Genomic DNA, 13,664 nt, shown 5'->3' with positions numbered 1-13,664 from the left:
AGGGATGACAAGAACTCAAGAGGATGTGGGGGCAGGAGGGGTTACAGTGGCATAGAAAACAGTAAAGATATTCCTCAAAAAAAAAAAAAATAGTTTAGCTGAGCTAGCCATTCCAGTCCTTGGTATATATTCAAACCAATTAAAAACACATGGGTAAGTGGGGTTGGGATGGAATTAGGGATCAAGTCAGAGTCTTATAGATGTCAGACGGGTGTGCTATGACTAATCTACATCCTCCATCTTGGTACAAGATCTGGTTAATTTGCCCAGGGTGACCTTGGAGGAGCTATGCAGCCAGGTAGGCATCGAACATTTGGATCCTCTTGTCTCAGCCTTCAGATCAGAACATGCCATTTGCATACCCAACTGCATACTCATTACTTAAGTAGCCAGAAGGTGGATACATCTTAAATGTCCATCAGGAGATGAATGGAGTTTTTTTTTTTTAAAGTCTCATATACACAATGCATTGTTATTTAGTTTTCAAAAGGACGTTCTGGAATACACGACAACACACCATGGATGGACATTGAGGATTTTAGACGAAGTGTCAGCCACAGAAAGAGATAAACACTGTGGCTTAGGATTTAGTCAAGGGTAGAACACTTGCCTGCCATCTGCAAGGCCCTGCATTCCTTCCTTAGCATCAAAACAATAATATTACATGCTCCTGCTGGCTATCCATTATGTTATGGTTCTGTGAGTACAGCTGCCCAGGGCTGGGGGCAGGAAGACAAAGGGAGTTGTGTCGAGAGAGAGTGCCAGGGTTACAGCTAAAACTCTAATGATCTCCTATTTGGCCACATGAACACAGTTGACACCTTCACTTTGTACAATTAAAGTGGCTAAGGTTCCAAACTTTTTTAACCATAACTAAAACTAAGCTTCAATACCATATCTACTAATAACAATCTTAGAGAATGAGGGTGGACTCCATGGAAAACCATGAGTATCCAAGGGCCCAGATTTCATCTCTAGTACCAAGCAAACAAATGTACCCGGATGTAAGCTCCAATTCTTCACCAGAATCCCTCACCAAATGTTGCCTTAGAATGTTTGAGTGAACACCAGTGACCAGAACTTTAGGTATCCCATCATAATGACTGAAAATGGATTAATTCAGTTCACAAGAAAGTGACTGATAACCTTTAAGTCCTAAGAAGCTATTTAGGTTTATTAACTAATACATCAGAAGACTTTTCTGGGACTCTAGGCTTTATCAAGAAAGGAGAACAACCCTCCCTGTCCCCCAAAATGTATCTGTTTCCAATTGATTGATTAGTCTGATTGATTGGTCAATTGATTCACCTATTGACTGACTGTGCTCAGGATAAAACTCAAGATCTCACATTTAGGAGGAAAGAATTCCACCACTGAGCCACGCCCTCAGCCCTGGACTTGAACTTTTAACAGAGTCTGTTTGCTTTCTTCTGGGTCTCCAGACTCGCATTAACCCAAATCTTTTCATTGATCACCAGAAAGTCACCCCTACCAGTGGGAGCACCTGACAACCCTATTCCCATGAATTCTTTCTCTTCCCTTCTGGTGGACACTCTAATCTGCTCCAAATCCACTTATCTATCGCTAAGTTTGGCTTTGTGGGAGAAAGAGAATTGTTTCGTTATAGAAAAGCAAGTGTCTTCAAGCTACAGAGCATGAAGCTTTACCCTACGGCATTTAATGTGGGCTGAAGCTTCTTCTCAGAGGTCTAACTTGGTAGGACGACTCAGGCACGCTCTCGTGGGGACAGAGCTATCGCTACAAGTTCAAAGCTACTCAGCAGACCTTTGTCTTAAAAAAACGGAGACAAAGCCGGGCGTGGTGGCGCACGCCTTTAATCCCAGCACTCGGGAGGCAGAGGCAGGCGGATTTCTGAGTTCGAGGCCAGCCTGGTCTACAAAATGAGTTCCAGGACAGCCAAGGCTACACAGAGAAACCCTGCCTCGAAAAAACCAAAAAAAAAAAAAAAAAAAAAAACGGAGACAAGCAAACAAAAACTCTGGAAATAATGTGCCTATAAACTTCTCAGGAGGCTGAGCGTTGAGGCAGAGGGATTTCTGCAAGTTCAAAATCAGGCTAGGTGTGAAATTTTGCCTCAAAGAAACCAATGATAATACATTTTTAAAAAGACTTGTTTTCTAATCAAGGGATGTCAAGGAGAGCTCTCCCCTTGTCCCTTGTCGACAAAGGTACTGGTTCCTTTGTTTGAGTTTATCAAGTAATCAAACAATCTCGTCAGCCTCATCAGTCACCATTATCACCAGGTAATACTGATTACAGCGTCAGATGCTAGGGAAAAGTCCACTGAACTGCAGGCAAAATATCAGGTCACCTCACTCCCCGAGAAAGCCCAATACCAGGACAAAAATTCTACTTGGCAAACTGGCCAGGATTGAAGTGAGCCACGAAGTCCCCGAGAGTTGGAGGGACAGACCCAAACCTCCTGGAGTCAGGTGGGGCTGCACCAGGCTAAAGTAGCAGAGCTCTGGAGGAAATCTTTAGCATCAAAGAGAAAGAGAACACTGCTTTCTCCCAGTGAGAGTGTCTCACAGGCAGGTGTGGGGAAGACAGGGTTAGGGAAGGAAAGAAATCTCCTGGTAGCTCCAGGCCCAGAACTTGATCAGAGTTTCTAACCAGAGATTTGGTTAAAGAAAGTTCACAAGAATGAATGAGAGGGCTGCGAATGCACATCTGTACGTATTTAACAACAAAAAATAAATAAAAAAGGCCAGAGGGACAGCTAGCTCAGCAGTTAAGAACCTGTGCTGCTTTTATGGAGGACCTGGGTTTGATTCCCAGAGCCCATATGCATATGTAAAGATAATTTATTACTAGTGACAGCTTTATTTTTTTTCTAGGTTCAGTAACATAGGCCCCGTTTCAAGGGCACTAATAGAGAGAGTGCTTCCATTTACCTATATTAGAGTCTCATTTACAATACAAAGTCTGCAGCACGCTTTTAGGCATGACTAAAAGCCATATTATTATTTTTTTTTTTAAGTTATGGCTACTGTGCCTGTGTTGTTGCAATTACGGTACAGTACTTTTGTTTTGGAGACAAAGTCTGACATAACCCAGGCTGGCCTGATCATCACTGCATGGGCGAGGAACTTCTGATCCTGCTGCCTCCACCTTCAGAGTGCTAGGGTTACAATGCATGTGCCTCGATGCCTGGATTCTGTGTGGTGCCCAGAAGATCATGAATGCCAAATGAGTCATAGCCAAAGCCCTTCACATAATTGCTCATGTTAGTGCTGGGGACGGGAGGTGTGACGTTGTGTATCACAGGGAACTGCTCTACCACAGAACTATATACTTCCTTACTCTACGATAACTTAAAAATAAAATAATAATAATACAGGGGGTATGACATTATATCTTCTTATTTCTCCCTAAACACTCTGAAGTGACACAGTGGTGGAACATGGGCCTGGATACGCTGCAGAGAGATTACTCAGAAGGTCAATTCCGCTTGCATAATTTCACAGTGTGTGTATAGCCGGCCATTAAATGAGGTACTAGGAGTTTCAAGGCAGCTGGGAGTATAGCTCATCTTACATTTGCCTCCAAAGGGTCAAGGCCCTTGGGTTTAGTCACTAATACCACTGAATGAAGTAAATGTCTCACTGGTGATTTTTAGAATTCCCTCTCTGAATCCCTCATACCTCACACAACAGAGTTCTTATCAACTGACTCCCAACTGGAGCAGACGCTCTGAAAACTAGGCATCAAAATGATACACACATTCAAGTGGCTTTCAACACTGCAGTGTGTATACCATATTCCTAAAATACACACAAACGATACTATGTGTTCTTGCTTCTGGAGTGGGAGTTTCTATTGTAAAACCAGAGAGGGAAAAACACAGTAAGGATCTTTGAGTTTTTATTTGCCAGCTCTAATCAAGCTGACCATGCATGGGGCATAGTGCTGTTGTAATGCTTACACTCAGGAGGCTGAGGCATGAGCACGGAGAGTTTGAGGCCAGCCGGAGCTACATAGTGAGAAGATTGCAACCTAATCTTTGAGAATCAGCACCGTGGCTTTACATAATCCAAAAAGCCAACATTTTAAATCAAGCATTAATTACTTTATCTTAATTTGCACTGATTCTGCTTCACTAGCGTCTGCACATACATATGCTTACATGTAACCAAATTCATATATACCATCACACATATGCATGTATATATGCACACAAACACAAATGGGAACATATACATGTATATATATAGATATATGTACCTGTACATATACACAGAGACACATCTGTGCACATATACACATGTATGTATGCACAGACATGTACCTATATGTTCACACATTTATTTATGTATATGTACATATAAACATAGATGCACATATACATACATATTCAAACATACACATGTATGTATACACAGACATATATACACACATACTTGTGTCATAATGGTCATAGGTGAAAAGCCCATGCAGGGCTAAACCAGAAAGAAAAACACATAAACAAAGGAGATACTAAAAAATTCTGATTCTCGAGAAAGTCAAAATGCTCACGAATCTGGTGTGACGATTTCGAAAACCATCAACACTGTGATCTTAACATCTCTTTAAATAAAGGACACATACACAGGCTGGTTAGGAAATCCTGCAGTATGAACCTTATGGCTTAATGCAGCCTATCCACAGTTGCCAGCAGCTGAGTTTGGGTCTAGATAGAATGTAGCCCAACTATGGCCAGGAAGTCCAATGGAGCCTTGCCCTTGTGTTCTTATGATTCAGGCTTGAAGTACTTTTACTTTAAAACAAAACAAAACAAAAAAACACAGCTAAGCAAGGAAAGCAAAGCAGGCAGTGCAGTGCAGGGCAGAGAAGATGTCCTTCCCACACACTCCCAGGAAGCTCACATTCTAAGCAATGTAACTTCAACTGCCTGGCCCTTTACTTGCAGAAGTCCACTGACCAATATCCTTCAACAGCCCACGCAAGAGAACAGCTTCCCCGAGAGTCTGGGCAAACCCTGGGAAATGAACCTGTACCTGCTGGATCTCTGGGTCAAAGAGGGAGAAGGGTGAACTTCCCGCCCGTATGGAAAGTCCGCAATACTCTTACTATAAAAATAAACCCTGGAACAGCAAGGGATAAGGTAGGCATGAGATGGAATGTGTAATGTAGAATTTGCAACATTAATGCAATTCAAAACAGATTAGCCAGAATTAGAATCAACTGCAAGAAAAAGTGGAAAAGCCAATTAAACTTACCACAAAAACTAGTTCAAGTTCTAAGTTAAAGCAAATGAATTATAGACGGCAATTCTGTTGAAAGATTACTTCTGCCTTCAATTCTGCCTCCAAGCTGATTATCACACAGAGATTTATCAAGTCAATTCAGACACTCCTGTATTATTTGGGGTTTTAATTGTAGAGCATAGCTGAGCTTTTAAGTTGACATATGCTATAAAGTGGTATGATTATTTTTTCCATGCACTATTAAGGTAGAAGATATTTTATCAGATTCCTTTGGAAGTTCGTCGGATACAGTCTCTTAGGATGTGAGTTCTGGTTTTCTCTATTGCTATAAACACTGTGGTCTAACTATGTTGTACATAGTGGTTAAAAAACAAAAACAGAAGTAAGAAAGCATACATTTCACATTTCTGCAAGACCTTACTCCAGGTTCACAAAATCTGCTTCCACAAAGAGTCACATGAAATAATTTACAGGGCAGAAGCAGTTGGCAGCACCAAATGCAGTCGCTAAGTGTCGTTTCTCCTCAATGCAAGCCCTTCAAGCCAGTGTCTGAACTTCATGTTTAGGATGTAGGGTGGGACTCTATCAATGCACTTTGTACCTAAGGCTGTGGACACTGGATAATGTGACTTTCTAATGAGGAATCTGTGAAGGGGCCAAGGAGATGACATGGAACAATTGCTAGACAGCCTAGATCTTGAATACCTGTGACCCTCACTTTGCCTGGCAAGGTGGCTGAGTAACCTCACTGGGAAGACATCTTCTGCAAGTGGAACTGGACCAAATACTATGGCTGGTGTGGTGATTTGAATATGCTTGGCCCATGGAGTAACACTACTAGGAGGTGTGGCCTTTTGGGAGTGGGTGTGGCCTTGATGGAGGAAGTGTGTCATTGTGGGGTTAGGCTTTGAGACCCTTCTCTTGGCTGGCTGGATGTCAGTCTTCTCCTTCTCCAGCTCTGTGTCTGCCTGGACACTCCCATGCTTCCCTGCCACGATACTAATGGCTAGAAGTAAAAACATGTAAGCTACCCCCAAGTAAATGCTGTCCTTTATAAGAGTTGCCTTGGTTATATTGTCTCTTCACAGCAATGAAACCCTAACTAAGACAGCTGGTGAGCACAAGTCATGAGGTGTGTTTCTGGTGGCTGGGCCAGGTGTTTGGAGGAGGTTACTGGACTTAGAGATGTTGAGCAAAGCTTTCAACACATGAATAGAACAAGATGGTATAGCAGAGGTGGAAGGGAAAGTGGCTGGGCTGTAGGCTACTGCTAGATGTATCTTCCACTGCTACTTTGAGACACAAACTCTCCAGGAGTTCCAAAATGAAAACTGCAGAACAGACCTCCCAGCCACTGGAAGTGTGTTTGCTCCAATAAGAAAATAGGACAGTTTATTAAGCCATAAATTCTGGCATATGACCTTAACATATTTACACATATGGGATGTTGTTTCTTTGGTTGCTAATGGTACTACACTAGGCAGAGATTAAATATCTTGAGAATTAAACATGCCTCTGGGTCTGTGGTCTCTATATAATTTCTGTTTAAAAATCTGGAAGTTCAAAGTATTGTCAAAGGCCTCATTGTTCAAATTAGAACCCATTCCAACAGATTTTCAACCCTTAAGCCCCACATTGAGGCTGTGTGTGTGTGTGTGTGTGTGTGTGTGTGTGTGTGAGTGTGTGTGCGTGTGATTTTGTTTTATTTTGTTTTTTTCCACCACTAAGTTACTTGCTTTTGAGGTTTGAGAGGCAAAAGGTAGGACCTTATGCATGCCAGGCAAGGGTGCAGCCCTGAGCTACTCCTAAGTGCTTTGCTTACAGATAGGATCCCACTACAGCGCCCAAGCTAGCCTTGAACTCACCTCCTCCCATTTCAGCTTCTCCAAGGGCTGGGAATAAAAGCATGCATCATTAGGCTCAGTGAGAAATTCAACGCTTAATGCAAGGTCCAGGATTCTGTTTCCTTTGTTTAATTTTCCCCATGTTTTGTTTTATTTGTGTGTGCCTCTCAAACCTCAAAAGCAAGGCTATATAGATAGCATCATGTCCTTTGGGGTTTTTTTTGTGGGGGTAGTTTGTCCATTTGTTAATTTTGGTTCAACTTTTTAAAACTACATTTTTACTTTAAAGGTTATAATTGGTTTTATTTTCAGTTTTAGACTTGTGCTACATTTTATTCCATAAAATAGGATGTGTTTTCTTGTACATCCTCTGGAATCTCACATTTATTATCCATCAGTAATCAAACTAAATCCACCAAATAAGTCATCATCGTAGGAAGCAAGATTCTTCAGAGGCACAACACACAGATTGGCTTTTGGATGCACATGTCTATCAGGAAGTCACAGAGACCAGACCCAGACCCTGGTGGGGCAGAAGTCACACTTACATAATGTCCTGGCCATCGGGGCTGTGAGACAGAAGAAGGCAGGCCTGGCTCTCAAGGGGAGTTATGTAATCTCCACTCCTTCCCTGAAGAGTTCACAGGGAGGGGAGGGCAACAGTAATACCTGTCAATGATAATTTGCTTCGATGTTGCCCTGAGTGCACAGAGCCATACTCTGCCCCTTCCTCGTAGGAACACAGACATGTGGGGCTGTAATGTGCCTGAGCTCTTTCAACATCTTTGGAGTTTAGTCACTTTCCACTGTTTGGCCACAAAAAGGTGGGTCCGTTCCAATCTTCCTTACAATTACCGCCCTAATTATTACATTATACTTTCACAATTTAATCCCTTTATTTGCCTCACTGCCTTTTTGGGGCTAAGTGAGCGGCACAGTGTGAAGCCTGAGGAAGTGGCTAGCAGGATAGCCTTACTGAGTGTGGCCCAGCTGCCAGCTCCAAGAACAGCCAGGTGGGCAAGACCAGAGTGCTAATCGGGACAGTGACATCTCTGTCTCCTGCTCAAAACCCTTGAAACTCACTCTCTCCAATGTGGAGGAAAATCCACCCTCTGCATCCATGCCAAGCATCATCCTGTGCCCTGCTCCTTTGAGCTCTGGGTAACGGCCGGCATCCTAAAGGATAACCCAGAACACTGGTGGCTCCGTGCCAGTGGCTGCCCAGTCAGTAACTATTTTGTCTACTACGTGAAAGTAATAGTCTATAAACAACAACTACCAGTATTCTTTTCCTCTGGCATATTCGGTCTCAACAAAGAACACTGAAGAGTAGTGTAACCCTCACTGCCACTCTAAGGAGCTGATGCTCTTATAAGGTAAGGGAGTTGTATAGGAAGACTTCACCTAGCCCCAATAGGATTTCCAGAAACGTTGAGAAGATGAAATTATGGCCAGCACACTGACAGGATCGTGAAGGCTCTGGAAATATTTGCTGGTAAATGGTAATGCTTTTCACCTTGAGAGTCTACTACCTGTATCTGCCTACCCTGTATTTGTTCATTCATCCTGGAACATGTCAAGTCAAGAGCTATGCAAATTTAGCAAAAATTTACTAGCAATTTAAATTGTATATACTCTGCAATCCTGAGATTATAGTAATGTTGGCCAATGGCTTCTAAAACAAATCAAAGATTTGAGGTGTGTGTATCTTTAATTTTTGCAATTATCAGTCAATAGGATGAAGATGTATTTGGCCCAGGTTCCCTAAAGAATACCCTTATGTGTTTGATTGCTGTCCCTGGAGGTGGTAAAAGAACTTGAATCCAGGGACTTGTCCATGCTAAGTCCTTGCTGGGTCACTGAGCCACACCCTCAACCTCGACGTGTGACTTTGTATTTCATCTTAAGTCCTTAAGCACTGCCCCTAGGATGGCACTAGGGATAGGTGTTTAAAAGATGATCCAAGGGCTGGAGGATTTTAATAAGGAAAAAAACAAAGCACAGTCTTCTGACCCAGAAAATGGAAAGATGCAGCTGTTAGTGGTTAACGAGTTTCTGAATGCTCTACTTGGATGTATTTCTCTTCAAACCACAAGAGTCTATGGAAATATCCGCTTCCTTATGTAATCGCTATGATGGCTTGAGCAGTGGATGCTTTCTAAAAGTTGTTCCAGGGCTGAAACGTGTTCCAGGGCTGAAAAGTGTTTCAGTCTTGAACAGTATATGCTTTTTAAAAATTGTTCAATCGAGCCTAGAGTTTTAAGTATGGTAAGCTTGAGTCTAGAAACGAGCCTTATACTCAGCCACCATATTGTTGTGCTGTCTGTAAACCCTGTGCTCTCAGCTAGTAAAGACATTGAAAGAAACAACATGGATGAAAGGAGAAGGGATGTAGATTAACAATATAGCATTTTTTTAGCATGAACTTAGCATGTACAAAGTTAGCTGCCATCCCTAGCACCCAGTGACAAACAGGACAAAAACCAAGGGCTTCAAGTTACTCCACATGCAAATTGACACTCTAAAATCACTGTTTATTAAAATACGTCAAAAGTATCAGTGCTTAGCAAGCACCTTAAAAAACAAGGTACTATGACCATTAAGGGTTTGAATAATATGACTTTACTTGTGTTCCACAAAGAGCCTCAGATGTATGGTAAGATGCCAGTGGTAAATCAACATCAATGTGATTCAGGGTAGCATCCTCCAACCTCTGCACCTAGGGGTCTTCATGAACCCTAGAGTTCCAGGCTCACAGCAGAGACTCTTATTGGGTTAGCCTAGTAGGAGGCTGAGGGTTTGCATTGCTAACCCATTCTTTGGTGATGCTGACAGTTCTAACACAGCCATCACACTCCGAGGACCACTGGTACATTCACACAGCCCAGGGCACTCACTCATCACCTTAACTCTACATTAAGAATCACCTAGGAAGCTGCCAAAAATCCCTTTGCCCTGACTGTACCCAAGAAAAATTAATACAGATATTAGGGGCTCAGGCATTGGAAGAAATATTTGGGAATATTGTTTCCTGGAAATTCCAAATAATCAGAAAAGCTTGAGAAATATGGATACATGAGAAGTTAGACTGTGTGTATAAGACTGGCTGCTGACCATTAGGGGCTGGAAGTGTGGCCCAATGTTAGAGCACATACAGAAGACCTTGAGTTCAATCCCAGCATGGACATATGAGCTATGTGTCTGTCTTCCTGCCTATATTTATCTATCTGTCTGTCTGTCTGTCTATCTATCTCTCTATCATCTTTCTCTCTCTCTCTCTCTCTCTCTCTCTCTCTCTCTCTCTCTCTGTGTGTGTGTGTGTGTGTGTGTGTATGTGTGTGTGTGTGGTAGCATGAGCAGAATTATTAGTGTGCTTCAGACCCTTAATAAGTGATTATTCTTTCCTCCACTCATGTAATTAAAAAAAGTGAAAACTAATTTTCTGCATATATATATGTGTGTGTGTGTGTGTGTGTGTGTGTGTGTGTGTGTGTGTGCTAGGTTCTATATTTGTATATGACTAGTTTAAAGAAGAAGATATAAGTTTCAATCATTCAACATTTTGTACAGGAAGTAATGTTATTTCTAAATCTACAGATTTGTTAAGGTTTGGTTATGCATCACTGGTATTTGTTTGGAAGTATGTTTTATACTTAAATGCAATTTCCTTGGTATAATTTTTGCATAAGTCCATTCATAAACTTGGGAAACATATACCCAGCTACAAGGGAGAGATGTGGAGTTCATGATAAATATGTCAAGAGTAGTATTTCTCAAACTGCAACCCTTGGACTGCCAGAACCAGCATCCTTGGCAGCTTTTGAGGGATGGAAATTCTCAGGGATCACCACAGCTCTAAGAAAACAGAGATTCTGGAGAAAGAACACAGTAAACCACATCCTGGCAAGATCACCAAGGGCCTTTAAAACATAAGCAGTTTAGAGAAACATTGGTTTACATTTTATCACTTTCTAAAATCTATGAGAAATGGCTGAACAGTCAACCTACTATGCACTGCTCAGCTAGTCTTCAGACCTACTATGCTCTCTGAGATGTCCTCATAATCATTGCCTACCAAGAACTCCACAGTGAAACAGGAAGGGGCATGGTGAGCAGCTGGGGAGGGATTATTGCATACATATATATCCATATATTTGTATTTTCTACACATGATATGAAATAGGAGAATGAGTCCCAGTGAAAAGAAATAGAGGAGTGGGGCAGCCCTTACCTTGAATTGTCCTCTTGAAGAATGCCTTGCAGGCTTCACATGATGCAACCCCATAGTGGTACCCAGAGGCGATGTCGCCACACACTAAGCACAGTCTCTTGGGCATGGAGTTGAGCATATATTCACACTTGGTCTGGGGATCCTCTACGATGGTGCTGGAGCAGTCATCATACAGTTTCCGGACAGGCCCGCTGCCTCCCAGGATCGGAGCAGAGGGGTAGAGAGGTGGCGAGTCCAGTCCGTTCTGATGGCCATTCATGGTTGAACTGTAACTCCCACTGGCGTCGGAAGACCCACCAGGGCTGTGGTGGTTGACGCTGTCCGTCAGGGAGGCTGGGCTGGAGGGTTCCGTCTTGATGAAGGACGAACAGCTGGAATCAATGTGTCGATCTTTGTTTGACATTCTGCAGAGAAGCCTGAGAGTGAGGGGAAGACAAAGAGGGGGAGAGAGAAGGAGAGAGACTATCAAACCGAGTCCCAACAATGTGGACACAAAGACGTGGCAGAGAGGAAGGAGGGCAGCATATTGGTATGTTAAAGGCATTGCTCTTTCAGAGTCCTTCCTAAGGGCTGAGACTACCCATCATTCACTCTCCAGTCAATATCTCTTGTTCTACAAGAAGGTAATCAGCATAAGGGCATGACAGGGTTACATCAAAGCTCCCAGACAGGCCATAAACAAAGGCTCTAAAGGGTCCAGTTGTTTTGATTTTATCTTTCTCTTGAAGAACCACTGGCAATGCTACCCTGGCTCTCCAGATTCTGAATTTATCAACAAAGCAGTGGTGATTTGCAAAGTCCCTGTCGTCCCTCAAATTGCATTTATCTCCACTCTGTGTTCCACTCCACATCATGATACTGTGTTCATTTTGTCATAAACAGAATCCAATTTTTCTTTTCTACCAAGAACAGATATTTTCAGGCTCCATACATAATGATATCTTGTGAGTGCCAGCTCACCAGTTTCACAAAACTTAGTGGAAGATTGATAGCACGGATTAGTGAATAATCTGTGTGTGTGTGTGTGTGTGTGTGTTTGAGAGAGAGACAGAGACAGAGAGACAGAGAGACAGAGACAGACAGAGACAGAGAGAGGCATTGAAAGACGACTCTCAGTAATTACCCCTAGACTGCACAGTACCTGTGAGTCAGGAAGTGTGAGATATTCTGTGCTGTAGCATCAGAAAGAATCTCATCATTTTAGACAAATTAGATTTATGATGGGCCTCTCCTTGACTCCCCCTTAAGAGCATAAAAACCCCATAACCTTATGAAAGGCTCTGGGATGAGGTAACTAATCTAACAAACTATTTCTCTAACCTAGAAGAACCACGCCGCCCTCCCTCTCCATTGGCCCCATAAGTGGGTAGATTTCTATAAAGGTAATTAGATGCAAAGATGTAATTGGTCCTCTTGGCTTTCTGCCTCACCACGGTGTAAAGCCCCTCTTAGCCAAGCTTCTAAGAACCCTAGATGCTACTATGAAAAGGTGACAGTTGAGAAAGGGACTTAGATAATTGCTTCCCAGTGGAAAGTTGATTTATGGGGATCCCACTGTGTGTGATGGTCATTCTCTAGAATTTGGGGGAGTAGTCACAGTATAACTGAATGGATGCAATTATCACTTTCACTATAAATCTAATGATATTTTATCACCGAACAAATTTCAGGCTCTCCTCCATGTCTCCCTCCCCCCCCCCCCCCCGTTGTTTCAATCCCTTTTAGATAAAGGGAGGAAGCTATGGAATTTCCTATCAGAAATGTCTACCTAACTCTTCAAAGTGAGCAGTTTCAAAAACAAAGCACAAGGGCAGGACGTTACCTCTTCCTCAAATATCTTTCCCTGTGGGAACGTCTCTGCTTCTTGAAACGGAGCCATATGACCATGTGTAGAGAGAAGAAAGCCACCCAAGGATCTCCTTGCATTCACTTATCCACCGGTACTGTCCCTTTCCCAAAAGCTAGGGGAAAAAAAAAAGATCCCCCTTGCCAGCCCTGGCTGCAGCATTCTCTCCCCCTGCATCTGCTTGTCCCTGTCACTGCTAATGAGCACTGTAATTAATAGATCTTTCTCCTTGTCCCCCTGCCTGCACTCTGAGCTAAGCATTCTCCTCAAGTCGGTGTTTGAAAGAAAGCAGGTTGGCTCGACTTAGAGCAGCCACCCAACCTGACTTCCTTTTAATTTGCAGCTATTACAATGGCAGTTCACTTATTACTGGACTGCTTGTCCATACATTATGATCTTGGGCTACCAGTTAGAAGTTATTGTCTACTAAACCATAGAAGCTCTCTCTCCCCTTCTTTTCTCTCATAGCTTCGACAATTAACTCTTCCACTGCTGCCCCCACCACCCTGTACTTT

General features: G+C 42.7%; 1 protein-coding gene across 10 annotated transcripts in view; it reads right to left on the bottom strand.

Moving 5' to 3' along the window:
* Esrrg (estrogen related receptor gamma) overlaps positions 1–13,664 on the bottom strand; it is a 614,884-nt gene that overhangs the window by 157,360 nt on the left and 443,860 nt on the right. For all 10 annotated transcript variants that reach the window (XM_021166361.3, XM_029477722.2, XM_085843710.1 and 7 more), the window contains one exon: positions 11,304–11,719. In XM_021166361.3, coding sequence (XP_021022020.1) covers positions 11,304–11,706 — 403 coding nt within the window. In that variant the 5' untranslated portion in view covers positions 11,707–11,719. The remainder of the gene's footprint in view (positions 1–11,303; positions 11,720–13,664) is intronic.

Source organism: Mus caroli, unplaced genomic scaffold (assembly GCF_978045245.1).
Source record: "Mus caroli unplaced genomic scaffold, Mus_caroli_1 scaffold_1, whole genome shotgun sequence".
Taxonomy (NCBI): domain Eukaryota; kingdom Metazoa; phylum Chordata; class Mammalia; order Rodentia; family Muridae; genus Mus; species Mus caroli.
This window is presented reverse-complemented; position numbering and strand designations above follow the sequence as displayed.